At 36.5% G+C, this 24,423-nt stretch overlaps 2 protein-coding genes and 1 pseudogene across 2 annotated transcripts; all 3 read left to right on the top strand.

Moving 5' to 3' along the window:
• The first annotated feature begins 5,259 nt into the window (after nucleotides 1–5,259).
• LOC123201791 (receptor-like protein 33) lies at nucleotides 5,260–9,013 on the top strand. The gene has a single exon (XM_044617346.1). The coding sequence runs from the start codon at nucleotides 5,599–5,601 to the stop codon at nucleotides 8,989–8,991; it is 3,393 nt and encodes a 1,130-aa protein (XP_044473281.1). The 5' UTR covers nucleotides 5,260–5,598; the 3' UTR covers nucleotides 8,992–9,013.
• Nucleotides 9,012–9,855, top strand: LOC123201793 (annotated as a pseudogene).
• Nucleotides 9,856–11,932: 2,077 nt separating this feature from the next.
• Nucleotides 11,933–17,703, top strand: LOC123201792 (BAG family molecular chaperone regulator 4). The gene is made up of 4 exons (XM_044617348.1): nucleotides 11,933–12,245; nucleotides 12,476–12,735; nucleotides 12,881–13,027; nucleotides 17,301–17,703. Exons 1-4 carry the CDS (start codon nucleotides 12,047–12,049, stop codon nucleotides 17,496–17,498), a joined length of 804 nt encoding a protein of 267 aa, XP_044473283.1. The 5' UTR covers nucleotides 11,933–12,046; the 3' UTR covers nucleotides 17,499–17,703.
• The last annotated feature ends 6,720 nt before the right edge of the window (nucleotides 17,704–24,423 follow it).

The raw sequence follows: 24,423 nt of genomic DNA, 5'->3' as shown, positions 1-24,423 counted from the left end.
TAATTGAAGCTAAAGTTAATACTATATCAAGATTAATCAATCTGATTGAAGGCTCTGGAAGAGCCACAATTATGTTAAAAAATAGGATCAAATTAAGCATTAATGATACATTATATTCAATTAGATCTAAAAGAAATCTACTTAGTTTTAAAGATATAAGAAAAAATAGTTATCATCTTGAAACCATGAGTGAAAATAGAACATAATTCATTTGAATAACTAGTAATGTATTCGGAAGAAGGCTTATACTAGAAAAATTGTCTACTTTATCATTTGAATTGTATTATACAATCATAAAGACAATTGAAACATACGTGGTATTGAACCAGAAGTTCTGTGATCCAAAAACATTTATGCTTTGACATGATCGTTTAGGTCATCCAAGATCTACAATGATGCGTAGGATTAATGAAAATTCATATAGACATGCATTAAAGAATCATAAAATTTTATTGTCCAGTGAAAAATTATGCACCGCCTATTCTCAAGTTAAATTAATAGTAAGACCATTTCCTTCCAAAATTGAAGGTGAATCCCCACCATTCCTGCAAAAGATTCAATGGGATATATGTGGACTCATCATCCATCAAGTGGGTTATTTCGTTATTTTATGGTCTTAATTGATGCATCTGTACGATAGTCTCATGTTTGTTTATTGTCTACTTGAAATGTTGCATTTGCTAAATTGTTAGCACAAATTATCAAATTAAAGTCACATTTCGTAGATTATTCAATCAGGTCAATATGGCTAGATAATGCTGGTGAATTTACATCCAAAACATTTGATAATTATTACATGTCTATAGAAATTGAGATTGAACATTCAATCCCGTATATCCACACACAAAATGGATTAGCTGAGTCTCTTATCAAACGACTCTAGATAATTGCATGTACCTTATTACTAAAAAGTCAATTACCTACTTCTATGTGGGGACATACTATATTACATGCTGTAACATTAATTCACTTGCGACCTTCTTCTTATCATCAATATTTTCCCCTACAATTAGTTTTTGGTCACCAACCTGATATTTACTTGAGAATATTTGGTTATGTTGTATATGTCCTTATTGTGTCTCCTCAATGCATAAAAATGGGACCCCAACGTTGTTTAGGAATATATGTTAGATATAATTCATCATCCATTATCAAGTAATTGGAACTATTAACAAGTGATCTTTTTATTGCACAATTTATAAATTGTTACTTTGATGAGACAACTTTCTCATCTTTAGGGGAAAAGAAAATGCCTCTTGAAGTTAGACAAGAACTTACTTGGTATGTATCTATCATATCTCATTTAGATACTTGCACATCTCAAAGTGAAATTGAAGTGTAAAGGACAATGCGTTTACGAATTATTGCTAACCAAATGTCTGATGCATTTGTAGATATGACAAAAGTAACAAGATCACATGTTCCAGTTACTAACACACCAGTAAGAATTAATATGACTGTTGAATAGTCCATTCAAGCTATGACTGATCAATCTACCATACGTTAGAAGCGTGGTAGACCTATTGGATCGAAATACACTGTTTTTCGTAAAAAAAAAACAAATAATCAAACAAATATCAATCATGATAATCTTAAAATAAATGAAAAATCCACACTTCCCTGAAGAAGAAGAGGTTATGGTGTCTGAAGAGACTTAAGCTCCTGAAATGGCATAACCCCTGAAGTGGTACAAAATCCTAAAGAACAAAAAAATGATAATATTGAAATATCTTTAAATTATGCTCATACACGAAAGATGTGAAACCGTGAAATAATTATAATTGATAATATATTTTCATTTGTAGTAATTACTGAAATTCTAAATGATGATGATTTTGAACAACGTATTGTGTTTGAGTGCAAACAAAGACCTAATTGGCCTAAATGGGAAGAAGTAATTTGAGCAAAATTAGCTTCTCTAGCAAAACGTCAAATGTTTGGGTTTATAGTTCCAACATGTCAAGACTTACAACCCGTTGAATATAAATGGGTATTTGTAAGAAAAAGAAATGAGAAAAATGAAATTGTTAGATATAAATTCAGGCTTGTAGCCCAAGGTTTTTTCCAAAAGCTCAGTATAGACTTTGATGAAATATATGTACCTGTTATAGATATAATCACATTCAGATATTTAATCAATTTGATAATCTCTGAAGGACTGGATATGCATCTAATAGACATAGTTATTGTTTATTTGTATAAAAATTTGGACATTGAAATTTATATGAAACTCCTTGAAAGATATAAATTGTCTAAAGCAAAAATGGTCAATTCAAAAGACATGTACTTAATTAAATTACAAAGATAATTGTACGAATTAAAACAATTTGGGCATATGTGGTACAATTACCTCAATGAATATTTGGAAAAAAAGGGCTTGTGAATAACCTTATATGCCCATGTGTCTTTATCAAAATGTCAGAATCGAGATTTGCTATTATAGTAATTTATGTTGATTACATGAATATAATTGGGACTCCTGAAGAGCTCTAAAAAACTATTGAATATTTGGAAAAAGAATTTGAAATGAAAGATTTTGGGAAAAAAAATTATTTTGGCCTGTAGATCGAGCATAATTCAAATGGAATACTTATCTATCAATCAGCGTATATTGAAAAATTTTTAAAACGCTTTAATATAGATAAGGTTTATCTTTTGAGCACCCAAATGGTTGTTTAGTCTCTCGATCCAAAAAATGATCTATTTCGTCCTAAAGAAGAAAATGAAAAGATATTTGGTCCTAAAGTACCGTATCTTAATGTCATTGAAGTCTTATTATATTTGGTCCAATGTACGAGACCAGATATATCCTTTGCAGTTAATTTATTAATCCTATTTAGCTTTGCACTAACCCGTCGCCATTGGAACAGAATCAAACATATACTTCGTTATCTTTATGGAACTAAAGATTTGAGATTATTCTATTTTGTCAAATCCCCTAAAAATCCTAGTTTAGTTGGATATGCAGATATTGGTTATTTTTCTGACCCTCATAAAGTCCGTTCACAGATAAGATATGTTTTCACTTATAATGACACATCAATATCATGACGCTTCATCAAACAGACCTTGGTTGTAACTTCATCAAATCATTCAGAAATTTTAGCTCTCCATGAAGCCAGCCAAGAATGCATATGTTTACTGTCTGTTATCCATTATATCCGAAATGCATGCAATCTTCCTTCTACAACAGACACTCCTTCCATATTATATAAAGATAATGCAACATGTATTTATCAAATTAGAGGTAGATACATCAAAGGAAACAGAGTCAAACATATCTCACCGAAGTTCTTTTACACTCATGAGCTCTAACAGAACAAAAAGATTGATGTCAAACAAATAAGATTTAGTGAGAATCTTGTAGATTTATTTACCAAGACACTACCGACATCAACATTTGAAAAACTAGTATATAACATAGGTATACAACGGCTCAACAAGCAACCAAATTAATCTTACTACAAAGAGGGAAAATATTCATCAGAGGGAGCATTTGTCAAACAAATATTTAAAGTTTATCATATACTGGACAAAAGGCGTATTGTACTATTTTTTCTTTCACTAGATTTTGTCCTACTAGGTTTTCCTAGTAAGATTTTTAATGAGACAGTTTAAGCACGTGTAACACCAACTTACAAGACATTAAATAATTATGTTTCTTTGCTTTGGTTTTTATCCCACTGATTTTTTCCTTAGCAAAGTTAATATAATTATCTGTAAGTGATAGAAATCCAAGAAAGAGTATTATATACTAGGTGGCTTCCCACCACAAGGACATTTGGCATTAACAAGCCTCCATATATGACTTTTGTGTGTGGAAACATTTACTACAAAATGAAGAAAGTCAAAAATTATAGACTAATGGCAGTGGCTTATGCCTATATATACTGCCCCTTTCTCTTTGTATTGAGATTTTTATTCAGATTATATATAAAAATACTCTCTCAATTCTTTCTCACTTCCTTCCTTCAATTCTTCCTTCATTTCTTTATCTTTCATATTTGTTAAATTAAATTTATAACAACCATATATATATAAAATTTAAATTAGGAGAAGATGCCCCTTTTGAGCTTGTTTCGAACGAGTTTAAAATGAGTCAACCTTAAGCAACCTTGAGCCAATATTTTTGAGCTCGAGTTCGAGTTTGCTCATCAAAGTTTGTAAATTAAAAATTTTAATACAAAACGATAGTGTTTTGACTAATATATATTAAAACGATATCGTTTTAATAACGAAATAATTAAAAACTTGAACTCGAAATGAGCCGAGTTAGAGCCCAAATGTAACAAGCTTGATGAGCTTGAGCTTGAGCTCTATTATATATAAGTCGAATCGAGCTCAACCTCAAACTCGATTCGGTTTGAATCCAACCCTAATTACTATGATCAATTGAAAGTTTCTTTTGTTGGCATATTTGACAATTATTTACCTTTTGAAATAAGGGTATGCATAATTAAATATACAATTATTTACCTTTTGTTGGCATACACACACAAACATACACACACACATATATATAAAACTATGTTTGACAGACTTTTTAAATAAATAATTAAATATATAAATTAATTTTTTATATTTATTTTGTTATTTTTTTAAATATGTATTATATATATATTTCACATTTATTTTATATGTTTATATTATATTTTAGAAAACTATAATTCAATTAATTTTATTAATTTTTGTACACATACACACACATATATATAATTTTAAAAGGTTTATACCATGATAGTTGAATCGTGCATTAAAAACTTAATTTTTTATATGATGTATTATGTATCGTATCGTATTATGTTCTTTTTAAATATTGAAATAATAAAATATTAATAAAAATAATGAAAAATTATAGTTGACATATCATCATTTTAAAAAATATCACAAATAATCTTAACATTAAAATTTTTTCATAAACACCCATATTGTACTATCATTTTTTCAAAAAAAAAAATTATTAATCCATATTGATAATATATATTATATTAATTCAATATATTTTATAATATGTATAATTTTTTATTTAGATTATATCATATTATATTATAAAATTAGAGTAAATCATATTTTTAATTTAATTTAAAAATTTTTTAAACCATTATTTTTAATTTAAGTTAAAAAAACTCTCATCCAAGAGTGTGTACATTCCTATTGGGAAATATTTTAAGAAAATCCATTAACCGTTTCACGATCTCTGTGTCTCCTAATTATTGGATGCTCACCTAAAACCCTGTGCTGGGAGCCGGAACCTATGGCTCCAGGTCAATCGTCATTCATTGCAATATTGAAATGCTGGTGCGACTATTTTTCCTTTTAATTAACTAAGAGGTTTTCAAAATGAATATATTAAATAATAAGGTCGACCAACTGTTTCTTTTGAATTTCTTTCCATTGTGGCTCCTTCTTCAACCTTCCTTTCAATACTTTCGGTTGCCTTTTCGTGCCAAACTTCACATGGCGTTTGGTCAACCATCAGTTGAAGCTATAAGCCAAAAAGGTCATGCGGGTGGGTATGCAGCTTCTTAAAGTCACAACAAGATTTGTGTATATCCCTTAAGTTTCAGCCGTTCGAAGTGTTTTAGGTTATGGTTACCAATGAAAAGTCGTATGTCATGGATTTCCCTGATCATCTTTTTCGCAATCTGCTTCGGAATCGATATGGTTTTGGTTTCTGGCCAATGTCAGAATAGTCAGCAATCATTGCTGCTCCAACTCAAGAACAGCCTCGTATTCAATTCTACTTTATCTGTCAATCTGGTGCAGTGGAACCAAAACACAGATTGCTGTAAGTGGAGTGGTGTTGATTGTGATGAAGCTGGATATGTTTTTAGTCTGAACTTAAGCAATGAGTCAGTCTCCGGTGGAATTGAAAATGCGACTGGTTTGTTTGGTCTTCAGCATCTGAAGCGCCTAAATTTGGCTTATAATAGGTTCAATGCAACTCAAATTCCAAACAGGCTAGCTAATCTCACAAATCTGACTTATTTGAATCTTTCTAATGCTGGCTTCAGCGGGCAGATTCCATTTGAGATTTCAAACATGGCAAAGTTGGTTACCCTTGATCTGTCAAGTCTTACCTTCTTGGGATCTTCTGTCTTGGAACTCAAGAACCCAAATTTGAGTTTGCTTATGCAGAACTTAACAGAGCTCAGAGAACTGTATCTTGATGGTGTAAATATATCAGCCCATGGAAATGAATGGTGCGAAGCTTTGTCTTCTTCACTGCCTAATCTACAAGTCTTGAGCTTGTCCAACTGTTTTCTCTCAGGTCCAATCAGCACTTCCTTGGCACAACTTCGGTTACTTTCAGTAATCCGTTTGGATCAGAATAATCTGTCGTCTCCTCTTCCGGATTTTATAGGAGATTTCATGAATTTGACCTCCCTGCACCTCGTTTACTGTGGGCTACAAGGAACGTTTCCAGAAAAGATCTTCCAGGTACCAACACTAGTGAATCTTGATTTATCAAGGAACGAATTACTTCAAGGTTCTTTGCCACAGTTTCCTCAGAATTTGTCACTTAGGACACTGATGCTCAGTTTCACAAATTTCTCAGGGACAATACCACATTCCATAGCCAACCTCAAAAATCTGTCAAGAATAGGGCTGTCAGGTTGCAATTTTACAGGACCAATTCCCACTTCAATCGCCAATCTGACTCAAATAGTTTATTTGGACCTGTCAGGGAACAATTTGAGTGGTTCAATCCCATCCTTTCACATGTCTAAGAATCTATCTTACCTAGACCTCTCTCGTAATCTGTTGACTGGCGTGATCTCATCAAGTTGGGAACAGCTTCAGAATCTTTCATATGTTGACTTGAGGTTCAACTCCCTTAATGGCAGTATTCCCTCGTCTCTGTTTGCAATCCCATCATTGCAGAAGCTTCAGTTTGCCAACAACCAATTCGGTGGCTACCTTCCTGAATTTTCAGATGCCCCCTCCTCTCTGTTGGATACCCTTGATTTGAGTGACAACAGATTAGAAGGGCCAATTCCCATGTCAATCTTTGAGCTAAAAAACCTTAAAATCCTCTTGCTTTCTTCCAACAAGTTCAATGGCACTGTACTGTTGGATAAAATTCAAAGTCTTACCAATCTTACAAGGCTTGACTTTTCATACAACAGCTTGACAGTGAATGCTACTAGTAATGGCTCTTTCCTTCCCCAGATTAGCACATTGAGATTGGCCTCCTGCAATCTGAAAGTAATTCCTAATCTAAAGAACCAATCAAGACTATTTCATCTAGATCTTTCTGACAACCAAATTTCTGGGGAAATACCTAATTGGATTTGGAAAATTGGTGATAGAGATCTCAAGCTCAACAATCTAAATCTTTCACATAATTACCTGGTGGGTCTGCAAGTACCTTACGTTATTCCTGATCTCAGTGTTCTTGACCTGCACTCTAACAAGCTACAAGGAAAGATACCACTTCCTCCACCACATGTTATCTATGTGGATTACTCAAACAATTCCTTTTCTTCCATCCCAACTAGAATTGGTTATCTCCTCACTTTCACCATTTTCTTTTCCCTTTCAGACAATGTCATTTCAGGACCTATCCCCGAATCAATATGCAATGCAACACTTCTTCAAGTTCTTGATCTCTCAAACAACAGGTTCAATGGCAGTGTACCAAATTGTTTAATTCAAAGGAGTGAGACTCTTGGTGTTCTAAATTTAGGGAGTAACAACCTCACTGGAACTATTCTTGATACATTTCCAGAAACTTGTGCATTAGAAACGCTAGTTCTCAACGGAAATCATTTAGAAGGAATGGTTCCAAAAACTCTGGCTAATTGCACAATGCTGGAGGTTTTAGACCTTGGTAGGAACAAAATAAATGATAAGTTCCCATGCTGGTTAAAGAATATCTCCAGCTTGCGTGTTCTAGTCCTGCGATCGAACAGATTTTATGGAAATATTAGTTGTCAAGAGATTGATGGTGCCTGGCCAAAGCTTCAGATAGTCGACTTAGCTATCAACAGCTTCAATGGAACGCTACCCGGAAAGTACTTAACAACCTGGAAAGCAATGATGGCTGATAAAGATGCAGCAGTCAAACACCTTCGTTTTGAGTTCCTGGAACTCAACAAATTTTACTACCAGGATGCAGTAACAGTTACCAGCAAAGGTCTGGAGATGGAGCTAATTAAGATCCTAACTGTATTCACCTCCATCGACTTGTCGCTCAACAATTTTGAAGGGCCAATACCAGAAGAGGTGGGCACATTGAATTCACTCCGTCTCCTCAATTTGTCACATAATGCTCTCACAGGCCCAATCCCATCATCCATGGGGAACTTACTACAGCTAGAGTCCCTGGACCTCTCAGCCAACATGCTGACTGGGGTGATCCCCTCAGAGCTTGCAAGGCTAAGCTTCCTTTCGGTTTTAAATCTGTCAAAAAATTGCTTAGCGGGAAGGATCCCAGTAGGTACTCAACTCCAAACATTTTCAGCATCTTCTTTTGAAGGTAATGAAGGATTATGTGGCCCTCCATTGACAAACAATTGCCCAACAAATTCCAGCAAGTCAGAACGTTCAGTGCAAGCTTTAAGTGAAGAATTTGATTGGCAGTTCATAGTCATTGGAATTGGATTTGGAATAGGCTCAGCAGCTGTTGTTGCACCCCTAATGTTTTCAGAGAAAGTAGACCAGTGGTACGACGATCACATCATCGACCATTTTCTAATGGCGATTCTCCCAGTGTTTGGGTTTATGTACAAGACTTCTCATCAAAGAAGGATTGAAGCAGAGGAAGATCTCGAAGACGAAAAATCAGACGAAGACAAAGATGATTACGATGAAACGGAACCTGAAGAACTTCGCGGGCGGTATTGTGTGTTTTGCTCAAAACTTGACGTTACCAGGAAAAGGGTTATTCACGATCCTAGATGTACTTGTCATCACTCACTACCAGTATCTTCATCTATTTCCATTTCATCCTCGTCTTCTTCATTGGCTCATTTTGATAAAGATTAACTTTCGTTATTTTCTTCCTTCATGAATCATCCTCATCTTCTGCACATTTTGATACAAGATATCCACGTATTACCACACGTGTCTCCATTTTAAGCTCTTTGCTTCTTCTCTAGACAACACGAAACTTCTCGGAACACCTGTCACTCGACCTCACTCTTTATATAAGACAATCTCAATAATCCTTACTTGTAACTAAAGTGAAGCTTGTAATAAGAAGAAATGGCTAGTGATGAGTTTAGATTGGTTTCTCCACAAATAGATAATGAAGGAAGGTTGCCAAGGAAGTTCGCAGGAGAGGGACAAGGTGCAAAGAAGAATATATCACCGCCACTAGAATGTTATAACGTGGCACAAGGAACAAAGAGCCTGGCTCTGGTGGTGGAGGACATGGGTGCGCCGGACCCGAGTGGACCCATTGGGTTGTGATGAACATACCACCAACTTTGAACCGTCTTCCTGAAGGGTTCTCTGGGAAAGAAGAGGAGACGGGTGGTGAATATGAAGGGATCAAAGAGGGTAACAATGACTGGAAGGTTCCTGGGCGGCGTGGACCCAAGTTGCTCTATGCTCTGGATGAAGAGATGAACCTTGGTAACAAAGTACGTGGTATATGCATATATATATATATGATGAACGAGCCTGTAATTATATTCACTTAATCTCATAATTAAATTAAAGTAGTATGAATTTGTGTTGCAGGTAACGAAAGAGAAGCTGCTGGAAGCCATTGAAGGGCACGTGTTTGGGAGTAGCAGTGTTGACGGCCAAGTTCTGAAAATTGTTTCCAGTGTGCTGAATTGAAAGTGTACTCTTTTGAATATGTAACTCCTTTTATCAAGTAATCTTCGATATCTCCTTCTCATATATCAATGGGTAGGCAATGTTTCTCTTGCTTTATTCCTTGAAGAAATGGACTGACATCTTTCTAATACAGAGGATATAACTTAAGTTGAACTAACTAAATTAAGTGATTGGAAGAGGGTGGCATTGATTATGGGATCCCCGGTGAGTTTAAGTTGGAAGAAATTTCAGTTGCAATTTGATTAGACTTAAATTTTAACTCTGAATCCTTTTATTTTGAGGTGAGTTCTTTGAGCTTGAAAAGGTTAAAGGGTAATTTGGTTAAGTTGAAACTCTTTGTGATTTGTATGTATTAAAACTTATTTTCTTGGTAACGATTCTTTGATTTAACATTTTGAAAGAATCCACATGATTTTTCAGATTTTAGTTAAACTTAAACTAAAGACGAGTTCATTCTTTTTACTTTTAGATTTAGTTAATTCTTTGAGTCAAATATGATTTGGGTTATTGAGTCAATTCCTTTTCAAATATGATTAAAAATAAAAGTAATTATATCTCATATTTTCGTATGATTTTAATGATAAGAAATGTGAGCAACTTACATAAGGTTAACAATAATTTAGTGATAATTTTGAACTTTATTATGTTATAGTTATACTACACCATTTTCATAAGTCTCCCTCTTGTTATTGCCCATGCCACTCTTAATAACCTTCCAACTATTCGTATTATAAGAGTAGCCCAAATGATTATTCCTATTTAACATTTGATGGATGACATATTTTTACTATTTTTTTTTTTCAATTTGAAAATCTAATTTTTTATTCGTATATTAAAATCAATTATTAAATTTAATAATCAAAAGTATATATATTATATTATCAAAATATTACAAATATAAGATTTAAGTATATTTTTCAAAATTTATAAGCGACATATGGACATTTTCTTATCTTATTTTAGACATTATCATATTCATTTATATATTTTAAAGATATATTTAAAATCATGGTAATTTATAATATTACATTAATATTTCTAATTTGTAATATTCTATATTTTTTTTTTAGGGGTGTAATTGTAGAGCTTGAACTTTTCTCACCCTTAATTTTTTTTTTTAAAGTATAATTATCTTAAATATACAATATATGTTGTTGACATTTTTATCTGTATTTGTATTAATAATTTTGATTTTTTTATTAAAATTTATATAAATTAAGGGTACAAAATTCATTTTATAAAATTTTAAATGCAAAATGCTATTTAGCTTAAGAGTTTTCTTGTACCTTCAATATTTTCATTAAAAACTTAATAGAGTTTTAAACAAATTTAATTGATAAGTAGAGATTTACAGGATTACCATTTCTTCAAAGGCCAAAGAACTTATTCCCATCTAAAAATTGTTGTTTTTTCAAGTTTTTATTTTTTAATTTTGAAAAACCTTTTTACTCACCCTTGGTGCGTTAAGTTTGTTAGTTTTAGAAGCAAAATCATTATTTTACTTATAATATTAAAAAAAAATTAATATTTTATCTTTTTTTACTAAAAAGTAATAATTTTTTCTCTGACTCAAGTTTTAAAAAAATAACATTTTTTTCCATAGGGTTTACTCTTCAATCTTTGATGTCATCGTCAACGACCTCTCCCTCCAATGGTTTCTCTCCCCTCATCTCTCTCTCCGACTAGCGTTGATCCAAGTTAAGAAGATGAAAAGTTTCGTTTAGAAGACAAAGATCTCATCTTTCCAGATGAAAACAAGATTTTTGTCTTCTCAGCTTGGATCAATGTTGGCTAGAGAGATAGATGAGAGGAGAAAGATTGCTAGGAAAAGAGAAAGTATCAGGAGAGAGACCATCAATAATGACATTGTAAATTAATGAGTAAACTTTAAGGGAAAAATGTTGTTTTTAAAAACTTGAACTAAAGGAAAAATTTTTACTTTTTATGGTTTAAGAGAAAAAAAAATTTTAAACTAATAAATTTTGTTAATTTTAATAGCGTATAAGTGAGTAAAAATGTTTTTCCAAATCAGAGGATGAGAAGTTGCAATCTGCGGGTGGAGCTACGTCGTTTGGCCTTTCTTTAAATCTTGGGTGAAAAATAAGTCACCTGGCCGTTAAAAGCACTCTAAAAACCCTCCTCTCTTCAATCAATAAATATGACCAGTCAACTCTCCGCTCCTCTCTAATTCTAAAAATTATTTCAGGATCTGACTGAAATTGAAACGACTGCGTTTTATCTTGTGTTTTCGACGATGCGGAATGCAAACTTCCAGAACGAACAACTGGAATGGGAGATGAGGCCTGGTGGCATGCTCCTCCAAAGAAGAGACGATGAATCTGATCATCATCATCAAGACGTTGCTACTGCTTCACGTGGCCACATGATCGAGATCAATGTCGCTCATGGTCAAGCTCAATACAATGTTCCTGTTCCGGCTCAATCCACTTTTGGTAATATTTTCAAACTATTTTGCGTCTAATCGAATCCCTAATTAATTAATGTTAGAAATTAAACTAGGCAATTTAGTTTATTAAGGATCTTATTTTGTAGCATTCGTATTTTCAGTTTTTAAATCGAGAGAACAAATAATAAGCGAGTAAATTTTATTTTTTAAAATTTTCCTACGTTAAATCGATTGATAATTTGCTGATAATAATTATAATTTTTATATCAATGACAGGGGAGCTGAAGAGAGCTATTGAGGAGAAAACAAAATTGGGACCTCAACAGCAAAAGCTTTTGTTTAGGGGAAAAGAAAGAGAAGACAGTGAGCATTTGCACGCTTCTGGTTTGAAAGATAAGTCAAAGGTTTTGCTTTTGGAGGAATTGACAAACGAAGAAGAGAAGAAGCCTGAAGATATGGAGGACAGTGAAGAGATGAGAAAGGCTCTCCAATCTGTTGCTGGAGTCAGGGCCGAGATTGATAAGCTATCAGAAAGGGTATATGTGTTTATATGAAATTTCTTTCAATTCTTATAGACAATTGTTAACCCTAGTATGCATGAGTTGAGCTGTGTTCCTTGGAGAGGTCATCTAAGAAAGTTAAGTTCAGTCATTCTTAACTTGGATTATTTTGTTATTGTAGGTAACTGCATTGGAAGTGGTTGTGAATAGTGGGACCAAGGTGGCTGTAGAGGAATTTGATATGTCTGCGGAGTTACTCATGAAGGAGTTGCTGAAATTGGATTCTATTGAGGCTGAAGGTGAAGCAAGAATGCAGCGGAAGGCTGAGGTCAGTATTTTATGGCATCCATTTTATGTATTATATGACACCACCATTAGAGAGAATTAAAGGATTGTTTGGTATGTGACTGTATGTTGTTCTATTCTATATATAGGTTTGGTCATATCTCTGTTGTTGGCTATCAATGCCAATGACTATTACCTATTGATTTATTGAAATATCATTGTCTTCCCAGAATGCATTTATTAGTTTGATTTTGCATATTTGGTATTAAATGCAATTCAAACTGATGAATAGTCCCCCGTCCCCACCCCCCCCCAAAAAAAAATCCAGAATAAATTTAGAAGGATTAAATATGATACTATTAAAGCTTGAGATTGACGTTTAGGATGTGATTAGCATAGGAATCACATAGTACTGTTGTCGATTAATCTGGCAATACAGATGTTAGTGTTTAATTTTTCACATATAAGGATTTTTACAATGCAGCAGTTAGAGGTTGGGAGCATTGTGATAGTTGACATGCTATACATGGTAGTTAATAGCTCTGCCCAAAGCCTTTGATAATTCAAGGATGCTATATGTATAGAAAGAGCATTGGGGATTTCGTTGTCTAACTGATCTAGCTAATAACTATCAAGAGCACTGAATGCATTAGAGGGTTCATTGGTTGCGGCAAAACATTGTGTTAGGATTAGATAATAATTATTAGGATAAAATATTTTATTAGGATTAGGATTGGAACATCAGGATAATGTTAATTGACAAATTAATATTAATTAATATAGCATTATATATAAATGAGGAAGATAAAATTAGATTTTAATTAAGAAGATAGTATTTGATTTAGGTGATATTTGATTGATTTCAATAATATTGGATGTGATAATATTTGGTATTCGAATGATAAGGATTGGGATAAGATTAGGTTATTATAAATGACGGGTTGGATGGAAAAAGGAGAGAGAAGAATATTGTTATTTGGATAGTTTGGGCAGCCTTGGGCTGATTGAGAGGCTACGACCTTTGGGAGGGGTTGGCAGCTCTTGTTGCCACTTTTTTTTTCTTTCAATATTAATAATATTTGAGTTAAATCCCTATCAAATTGGTATCAAAGTTGTGAGATCTAGACAATAATAATAAAAGGTGGAAAAGATGGAGAATAAAGTTGATGTGAAAAAGATTTTGGAAGCCATGGTACTTACCAAAAGAAAAGAAAAAGATTTTGGAGTCAGTGAAGGAAAAGTTGGAAGCCATTGAATCTGGTTTGGATAATATGACCAATGGAATTAAGACAATGAAAGAGTGTTTGAAGGAATGAAAGGAGATTGTGAAAAGGAAGGTGATTGAGGAGGAAGACAACAAGATTGATGCTCAACTACCATTACTATTGTTTGAGGAGGAAGTCGTAAAAAAAGTAGCGATTGAAGAAGAAAAAGACGAGATCGAGGTTGGATTTTGAGTTTTTGGTGCATTCTCGATGGTGGATGATGTTGAAGTTGGCAAGAAAAGGGTTGCAAGTATGAGATTTGAGACATATGTGATGGTGCTTAGGACGAAGGATGCTAGAGTGGTGTTTTTAGCAATGGTGAAGACTTTTCCGATTAATGGTGACAACTGGATTAATGGTAAAATGGGAAGGGTTTTTTCAAATTGGGTAGGAAGAAATGTAAAAATGAAAAAAAAAGTTATCAAAATGTGTACAAGTGTGTAAAACAAAATTCAGAAAAACAAAAAACAAAACAAAACAAAAAGAAATAAAAAAGAAATTCAATTTTCCACCTTGAGGACCAGGTGGTTTTCAAAGGCGTTGGTAATGTTAGGATTGGATAATAATGATTATTAAGATAAAATATTTGATTAAAATTAGGATTAGGATTTGAATTTGAACGTTAAGATGATATTAATTAGGAAAATAATATTAATTAGTAAGTTATTATTAATTAATATCATTTTTAACTTACTAAATAATATTATTTTATATATAAACTAGGAAGCTTATATTAGATCTTAATTAATAAGAAAATATTTGATTCAGGTAATATTTTATTAATTTGAATATTATTGGATGTGATAATATTTGGTATTTGAATGATAAGGATTGGGATTGTCATTTGGTATTTTGGATAGTCTTTGGCTGATTTGAGAGGAAAGACACCTTTATTTGCCTTGTAAAGAGTTGGCACTTCTTGTTGCCAACACTATTTTATTTTAATTTTAATAGAATTCACATTAAGTCCATAATAATTGCTCTCAAAGCATTACGATTCTGATGTGAAGATTAGACATCACACAAGATGAGAGTGGAAGATGGAGGAAGGTCTAACTACTAATGGAACTAGAAGCTCAAGTAATGATGGAGAACAAAATCTGTCTATGTTATGAAAGCAAAGAAGAACCAAATAATGACAGTAAACATAAATCATGAGATATGTTGTTGGTGGATAAGGACGGATCAAATGACGACGTTATTTTGATCATGTATGATGAGCAACAAGAGAAGAAAGAAATTGATACGATTGAGATGATAGATTCCAACCAAAAATCTGCAAGTTCTGACGAAGTTAGTAAGTTGACAATGAACCACGAATGGGAATTGATGGAATGTGGGGTTGAGTTGGTTGAAGTTGAACATAGCAACTAAGAGGGAGAATTGACAAATTTGAGGGTTCAATCGATAGATTCTGATGAATTCCAACAGTTAGAATCCTTTTATTCACTTAGTGATTTGATTCAGTTAGTAATGGAGACAAAACGGGTAATAAATAAAGAAGAGAACGTGAAACAAAAAGAAGAAGAAAATGAGACATTGTTGTAGACACACTAGGGGTTGACTTATGGCAATTGGAATAATGATTAAATGAGAGGAGGTTTTCCAAATTAGGCAGGAAGAAATGTAAAGACAAAAATAAAGTCATCAAAATGGGCATGGGTGTGTTAAAAAAAAAAAAATCTAATTTTCTCACCTTGAGGACAAGGTGTTTTTCAAAGGGATGAAAAATGTTAGGATTAGATAATATTAATAATTAGGATGAAATGTTTTACTAGGATTAGGATTGGAACATTAGCATAATATTAATGAGGAAAATAATATTAATTGTTAAATTAATACTAATTGATATAATATTATATATAAATTAGGAAGATAATATTAGATTTTAATTAAGAAGATAATATATGATTGAGGTGATATCTGACTGATTTAAATAATATTGGATATGATAATATTTGAGATTTGAATGATAAGGTTTGGGATAAGATTAGGTTATTATAAATGAGGGGTTGGATGGAAAAATGAGAAAAGAGAATATTGTTATTTGGATAGTTTGGACATCCTTTGGTTGATTGGGAGGCTATGACCTTTGGCTTTTTGGGAGATTACGGTCCTACGGAGGAGTTGGAATCTTTTGTTGCCAATATTATTTTGTTTCAATATTAAGAAAATTTGAGCTATGTTCCTAACACATAATTTAGTGTATTGGTTAATGAAAAGTTGCACAACTTAGTCCAATGGTCTTCTCTTCATTCTCTTCATGATAAGCTTGTTAGGACACACATAATGGCATTTGCCTATGTGATGCTTTTGGAATTTATGGTTGCAAGTTAAGTTGTTATCTAGTGTTGGATCCTTTAGTTTCATTGCGATATTGCTGTAGCCTGCTGGAGTTCGGGTTATGGTCTTATCCTTTGGTAAGCTGAAAAGTGAATGTTGAAAGAATGGAAAATTTCAATTTCATTGTTGTGGCATAGCAGTAGATGCATTAGTGTGTACACAAAGTTGCACATGCAAGGTAAACTTTAAAAAAAAAAAAGAAGAGCATTGTCAATTTTGTGATTCCACTTTTCACCTTTTGTGGATCAACATAAACCTGGATGAGCACAGATGCAAAATTATCACTATGTTTTACTTAAGATAAGATTTCACCATGCTTTCAGACTTAAATATTCTTTGATGTATGAAGTGATGTGATTTAGCTTCTACAAGATGCTGTCCCCTGTATGGCCTAAATTGTGATGTAGAGTTATTAATCTGGATGGACGAATTTCCTGTTCCGTGTTTGAATGAGTATTTTGACATTACCTGAATAGTTGTGTAACATCTGTCTTCCCCTTCATGAAATATAACTTGTATTATTTAGTATCATTTCATACATTATGCTAGAGAGTTAGGGTCTTCTGCAACTAGTAAACTGTGTATGTAACTCTGTCATAATTAACATGTGCACCAAGGGTTAAGCTTTATAAATTTATGTATAAACTTTCCGAGTTATCTTAAATTTCCTTGAATTGTGTTGCATCAACTTATAGCTCCTCTGAACAGGTGCGTCGTGTTCAGAAATTCCATAATACACTGGACAATCTTAAGGCAAAAAATTCCAACCCATTTAACGACAGTAGCAATGCTGTCAAGGTGACAACCCAATGGGAGACCTTTGACTCTGGAATGGGAAGCTTGAATCCTCCTCCCCCGATGTCATCCTCAACTACCATAAATCAGGACTGGGAACAGTTTGATTAATTTAGTATCTGCTTTGTTGTTTTAGTCTGGAACTTGGCAGGATATATTATATATAGCTTGCAAAGTACCTTTAGTAATGATTTCTATGCCCCCTTTTATGTTAATTTTCTGTTTGAATTAGAGAAACTGTGAAGAGAATTAAAGACAGTGAGAATCTGTGTACTGTGATTTGAATTTATATAATATTACATGATCTAATATTCCATTGTCGTCTTCAACTCTCAAATGTGCTACTATCTCACTAGATTGTTGAGAATTACTTGTATGTTTCTTCTCATTAAGGTCAAACCAGGGACCAGACATCTTGACAGCCTCTTGCTCCCATTAATATATGTATATCTTCCCCTTTGTTCTTGTCCAGCTGTAGGACAGGCTTCTTTTCCATGGACTGCAGCATCTGCTATCTTGAGCTCCCAAATCAAAACAAGCTTCCAGCAACCGCTTCAGAAATTGCATTCCAAAGCCACTTCCATGGAAGGCACCTTTTGAGTTGGGCACTGCCAGGAACATGCTGCTGAGAGTTGGATGGGCTGTAAGAGCTTCACCCAAGGTTCCAGCGACAGCATGGGTATGTATGTAATACACCCAGTGTGTCATTGACCTTTTGCAGCACTAGCAGCTTGTTGCTCTAACACATCATGTTGTATCAGGGAATGCTTCCTGAGGCAATCACAGTGCAGCCTATCCCTGAAAAAGGCCTGTAGAGGATATATGGTTGGGAATTAAGGAAGATGATGATTATTATCTCAATGATTTGGAGGTTTAGTTGTTCAATAATAGTAATCTCACCTGCAGCAGGCGAGTTGCAAACCAACCCAGTTATCATTCACTGAAGCTCCAAAAACTGAGGCTTTCATGAAGATCACATCCCAGCAAATCCATGCAAGGAGACTGGTGGCAGCACAGATGTCAGTGTTCAGAACTGCAAGTGAAGAATCTATGTTGGCAGCAAAAGGACCTTCCCCACTGAAACCAGTCTAGCCCAGCCTAAGAATACCAGCTCCAAGTAACCAAAGCCAGTGGGAAATTGTTTGGTTGAAATTCTTCCGGGTATTCCTTTAATCTTGGTCCGTCCTACAGGAGAAACAGAGTAGGTCAGATTATATTGATATCACAGTTTGCCATGTATAATGCATCGACTTGCTTAGAAAAGAGGCCTAACCCAATAAACTGCTGGAAATCCTACTGCTCCAGATGCTAAGTGGACAACATAACCACCTGAATAGATGAGCAAGCCTCCGCCCCATTTCTAAATGCCACAACACTGTAAGAGTGATGGATACCTGGGCCAAATGCAGATTGCAGAACCGTTTCTGGGCAACTCCTCTGTTCTCCCCTCCGTCTCCAGTAGACTTCAGCTAATTATGGAGCCTGTCCTGGACATCCCTTCTGCACCCTCCACAGCTTCCAGTAGAACTTCCACAACACACAACAAGAATACTCATGCAGTAGATTACAAAAGGAATGTAAACAATATTATAGCAGCTGAAGAAAATATAAATTGTATTGAATATTGATTGTAAGATTACAAAAGTTAATTCTTCAATACAATGAATATTTCCCAAAATCAATTGTGCATATAATAACTAATCAGAAGTTGCAATTACAGTGATAAGTTAGCTTCACAAAATAATACACAAAAACTCAGTTGAGTTCCCCACTGCATAAGCCCCACTTCCAAGAGACTTCTCTCTCCCCACTTTTCCCTAAATGTTGCATCCCTCTCTCCTCTCAAGCGCCTCCCCTTCTTTTAAACTTTTTCCCAACCGTCACTTATTTTTTTCTATGATTGCTTTTGTACTATAGCAGTGGTTTCTTGGTCTTGTACTGCAGCAGTCGTTTCCTGGTCCTTTTTCCAAGAGCCAAGGTTCTTCTCTTTTTTGCTTCTTTTTTTCCTGCGGGAGATGTAAATGTGAGTTCTAACATTTCCCCTCCCATCGAGAGGTACCTTGTCCTCAAGGTGGAACTGAGGAAATGAGCGACGAAAAGAGCCAAACGACTCCCACGAATCTTCACAATCAGGGAGATTTTTCCACCTGACCAAGATCTCCAAATCACCTCTGTCTGAGTATCTATGCTGGAGGATTTCCAGGGGCTGTAGCTCTAGTTCACCATCATCTGTCATGCAATTAGGGAGTTGTTGTATGTTGGTGGCTGAACCTACATGCCTTTTGAGCTGCGATACATGAAAGACCGAGTGGATTTTTGCTGTTGGAGGCAGTGATATGTGATAGGCAACCGTACCAATTTTTTCTAATATTTCGTAAGGGCCGTAATAGCGGGCGCTAAGTTTTTGATTGGGTCTCGAAGCTAAGGAACGAAATTTGTACGGCTGCATTTTCAGAAACACCTGATCCCCAACCTTGAACTGTAGCTCCCTTCTTTTTTTATCTACATATTTCTTCATTCTCTCTTGAGCCTTGGTTAAGTTCTCTTTTAATTCATCCAAAATCGCATTCCGCTCACTGATCATTCTATTAACCTCCTCTACTTTTGATGGCTCCTCCACCCATCGCAGTAACACAGGTGGGTCACGTCCGTAAACCACCTTGAAAGGCGTCATTCCTGTCGAACAGTTATAAGTCGTATTGAACCAATATTCCGCCCAGGTAATCCATTTTGGCCACTGTCGAGGCTGTCTGAAACAGAAGCACCTCAAATAATTTTCCAAACTCCGGTTTACTACCTCTGTTTGACCGTCCGTTTGCGGGTGATACGAAGAACTAAATTTGAGAGTTATACCCGCTGCCTTGAACATTTCAGTCCAGAATTGGCTCATGAACAAACGATCTATGTCGGAAACTATGGAGCGGGGAAATCCGTGTAGCTTAACAACCTCCCGAATAAATTTTTGTGCTACCTCCACGGCTGTGAAAGGGTGTTTCAGCATAAGAAAGTGACTGTATTTAGTTAGCCGATCCACCACCACTAAAATTGCGTCAACATTGGCTGCCTTCGGAAGCCCTTCAATAAAATCCATCGAAAGATCCTCCCATACTTTCGTTGGCACTAGCAGCGGCTGAAGTAGACCGGCTGGTGAAATCGATTCGTATTTGGTTCGTTGGCACGTATCGCATTCTGCCACATACCTCCTTATGTCTGCCTTCATTCCTTCCCAGAATAATACAGCGGTTGTTCTCTTGTACGTTCGAAAGAATCTCGAGTGCCCCTCATAAGGTGATGAGTGGAATTCCTGGAGAAATTTAAGGATGAAGGAAGAGTTTTTGGCAATACTAACCTGTCGTGGTAAAGGAGTCTGCCGTTCCTCAGGTGGTAGCCATCAGGTGCCTCCGAATTGTTCAATAAGTCATGGATTATGCTCTGGAGTTTCTCATTTTTGGCCACCTCTTGTTCAACTCCTTCCAGACCCTCAATTTGAGACACTGTCACAGCCTGTAGCATGCTTTCGAAACTTGGATTCCTTGATAATGCATTAGCAGCTTTATTTTCACAGCCGGGTTTATACTGAATTTCAAAATCAAATCCCAGCATCTTCATCACCCATTTCTACTGATCATTTCCTAGAACACGTTGGTCGGTGAGGAATTTCAAGCTGCGTTGATCCATTCTAACCTTAAAATGGCGTCCGAGCAAATAATACCGCCATTTCTGGAAGGCCATTATGATTAGCTCCCGTTCGTACACCGATCTGCTTCGATTCTGAATTGACAACGCTTTACTGATGAAGGCTATAGGTCTGCCCTCTTGCATCAAGATTGCCCCCAATCCCAACCTCGATGCATCGGTCTCAACAATAAATTCTCTGGTGAAGTCGGGTAAAGCCAAGATTGGAACTGTCACCATAGCTTCCTTTAATTTCTGAAAGGCTTCCGTGGATTCTGATGTCCAATTGAAGGAGTCCTTTTTTAGAAGCCTCATGAGGGGTTCAACAATTTTTCCGTACCCCTGGACGAACCTCCGGTAATACCCTGTGAGTCCTAAGAATCCTCTCAAATCGCGTAAATCCCTGGGTATCGACCACTCTTTCATAGCTTGCACCTTGCGTGGGTCTGCTTGCACTCCCGCGGCTGAAACTATGTGGCCCAAATAGTTTATTTTTCGCTGGCCAAACGCGCACTTTCCCCTGTTTACTACGAACTGGTGGTCCCTCAACAGCCCAAGCACCAGCCTTAGCTGCATCCCGTGATCCTCAAGCTGCTTGTTGTATACCAAAATATCGTCAAAAAAAACCAAAACGAAGCGTCGCAAATAAGGCCGAAACAGTTGGTTCATCACCCCTTGAAATGTTATCGGCGTATTCGAAAGCCCGAAAGGCATCACCAAGAATTCGTAATGCCCTTCGTGGGTCCTGAAAGTAGTCTTTTCTACATCCTCTTCCCGCACTCGGATTTGGTGGTAACCTGATTTCAGATCCAATTTGCTGAATACAGTGGCACCGGCTAGTTCATTGAGTAGTTCGTCGATGGCGGGTATAGGAAATTTATCTGGAATAGTGATTTTGTTTAGAACACGATAGTCTACGTAAAATCGCCACCCTCCATCTTTCTTTTTCACCAAAAGCACCGGGCTGGAAAATGGACTCACACTTGGCCGGATAACCCCAGCTGCCAACATTTCCTTCACTATCTTTTCTATTTCATTCTTCGAAAAATGAGAATACCGATATGGCCGTATATTCGGGGGTTGTGCGTTAGGGACAAGCCTAATAGCATGCTCTTGGCCCCTCTGAGGTGGCAATCCTTTCGGCTCTCTGAAAAGGCACTCAAACTCTTGCAATAATTCATCCAGCCTCGGTTCCATTATGGGTTCTTCTCATTCCTCAGTGCACAACTTTCTGCCTAACTCCACTAAATACCCTTCCCCTCCATCAATTAGAGAGTTCATCAAAGCCTTGAAAGTGGATTCGACCCTATTCAGAGACAAATCACCCTTCAGCTCCATGCGACAACCTCCCCAATTAAATCTCATAGTCTGCCTCTTCCAATTTATTTTGATATCCCCTAATTTGTAGAGCCAATCCACCCCTAGAATGACATCAACACTGCCCAAATCAAAAAAGAAGAGGTCTTGAGTCACGGACACCCTTTGAAACCACAATTCCACCTGCTGGCACTTCCCTGCTCCTTTAACTTTCCTCTCATCTCCCAACGTCACAGCAAATTTGGCAGTCGAAATCGGTAGGTTCAATTCTTCAACGACTTTTCTAGAAATGAAACTATGGGTAACCCCACTATCCAATAGAATTACCACAACCCTATCTTTAATTTTTCCCTTGAATTTCATGGTTTTCGGTCTACTAATGCCTTCCATTGAGCTTGAATTGAGGGACAGCTCCATCTCCTTCTCTGCCGCTAACACTTCCTCCTCTCCGACGACTTCGCCGCTGTCCTCACCCTCGTCTTCTGATGCAATCATCACCCTAAACTGTCTATTTTTGCATTTGTGCCCCGGATAGTATCTGTCGTCATAGCGGAAGCAAATTCCCTTCTCCATCTTGGCTCGGAATTCCTCGTCGGACAGACGCCGGTAGGTTCTTTCTCACGGTGGGTGGCTGGTTGAAGCGACTGAGTTGGTCGCTCCCTTATTGGAGCGTTGTTCCATTTGGTGCGTTGAAGGAGAATGTCAGGGCATGGTCGACTGGGCTGAAGAGTTTTGTGGGTGACGGGTCGGATTTGAATTGATTATGGGTTGGGTGAAGCTACTGGGTCGGAGCGTTGATTGGGCTGGCTGAAATTTGGGGTTAATGGCTGGGTTATGGGAGTGGGCTGGTGTGTTTGGGCTGAAGCTGGGATAAAAAGAAAATTTTGGGCTGGACGAATGGGCTTTCGGGTTTGGGCGAGTTGGACGGGTTTCGGGTCGGAGCCCCAGCTTGACATCTATAATCCAGTTCTTGTCTTCCACCTACTTCGCTCGCTCCATCACCACTTCCAAATTTTTCGGCGCAAACATCTTCACCTCCGTTCGAATATCATCAGCCAATCCGTTCATGAAGAGTGTTATTAGGGTCTCCTCCATCACGCCTTCCACCGCCGCCAACAGAAGCTCAAACCGTTTCCGAAATTCACGTACGGTTTCTGTCTGACGGAGCGACAACAACTCCTCATAAGGCGTTCAATCCTGATCAATCGGAAAACGCCTCAATATCTCACTCCAAAACTCTTGCCACCTGAAAAACGCTCGCCTTTTCACCCTCCATTTAAACCAACCCAAAGCCTCTCCTTTCATGCATACTCCGACGGCTACCAGCTTCTCTCTCTCTGTTAGGTGGTTGACATCAAAATATCTCTCCGCCTTGAAGATCCAATTGATAGCATCCTCTCCCTCGAACACTGGGAGGTCCAACCGTCGGAACAGTATATCCCTTCGGTTTCCTGCCAACGGCTCTTCTTCCTTCCTTTAGTCGAACGTGGCTCCTTCTTCGGCGTCACCCCCCTCGCTCCTTCCAGTTCATGGGACTGTAGCGTCCCTTTCAAGCAGTGAATATGAGGGTGAGGGCTCCTGCCCTACGGGGGTCTTTCCCCTATCTCCTGCTTCTATTCCCATCGTGGAGTCCCGAAGGTCTCTTAGGTAACTCTTTATAGTCTCGACACTTGCTTCCAAACTCTCCATCCTCTGATTCACTTCCCCAACCTGAGAACCCAATATCCCTATTCGTTCCTTTACAGACGATAGTTCCACTTCTACCTCTTCCACTCTAGATTCCATTCTTGTCATGCTTTGGTACCAAGTGATGGATACCTGGGCCAAATGCAGATTGCAGAACCGTTTTTGGGCAGCTCTTCTGTTCTCCCCTCCGTCTCCAGCAGACTTCAGCTAATTATAGAGCCTGTCCTGGACATCCCTTCTGCACCCTCCATTGCTTCCAGCAGAACTTCCACAACACACAACAAGAATACTCATGCAGTAGATTACAAAAGGAATGTAAACAATATTATAGCAGCTGAAGAAAATATAAATTGTATTG

The sequence above is a fragment of the Mangifera indica genome, chromosome 18 (assembly GCF_011075055.1).
Source record: "Mangifera indica cultivar Alphonso chromosome 18, CATAS_Mindica_2.1, whole genome shotgun sequence".
Lineage (NCBI taxonomy): Eukaryota > Viridiplantae > Streptophyta > Magnoliopsida > Sapindales > Anacardiaceae > Mangifera > Mangifera indica.
The sequence above is the reverse complement of the archived record's forward strand: the minus strand, read 5'-3'. Positions and strand labels throughout refer to the sequence as shown.

What these genes read in the sequence shown, in the direction of transcription:
- LOC123201791 (XM_044617346.1), top strand. Translation starts at nt 5,599, where the DNA reads ATGAAAAGTCGTATGTCATGGATTTCCCTGATCATCTTTTTCGCAATC.
- LOC123201792 (XM_044617348.1), top strand. Translation starts at nt 12,047, where the DNA reads ATGCGGAATGCAAACTTCCAGAACGAACAACTGGAATGGGAGATGAGG. An exon ending in TTGATAAGCTATCAGAAAGG is followed by an intron (nt 12,736 to 12,880) that starts GTATATGTGTTT and finishes TTGTTATTGTAG; the next exon opens with GTAACTGCATTGGAAGTGGT. An exon ending in GAATGCAGCGGAAGGCTGAG is followed by an intron (nt 13,028 to 17,300) that starts GTCAGTATTTTA and finishes TCCTCTGAACAG; the next exon opens with GTGCGTCGTGTTCAGAAATT.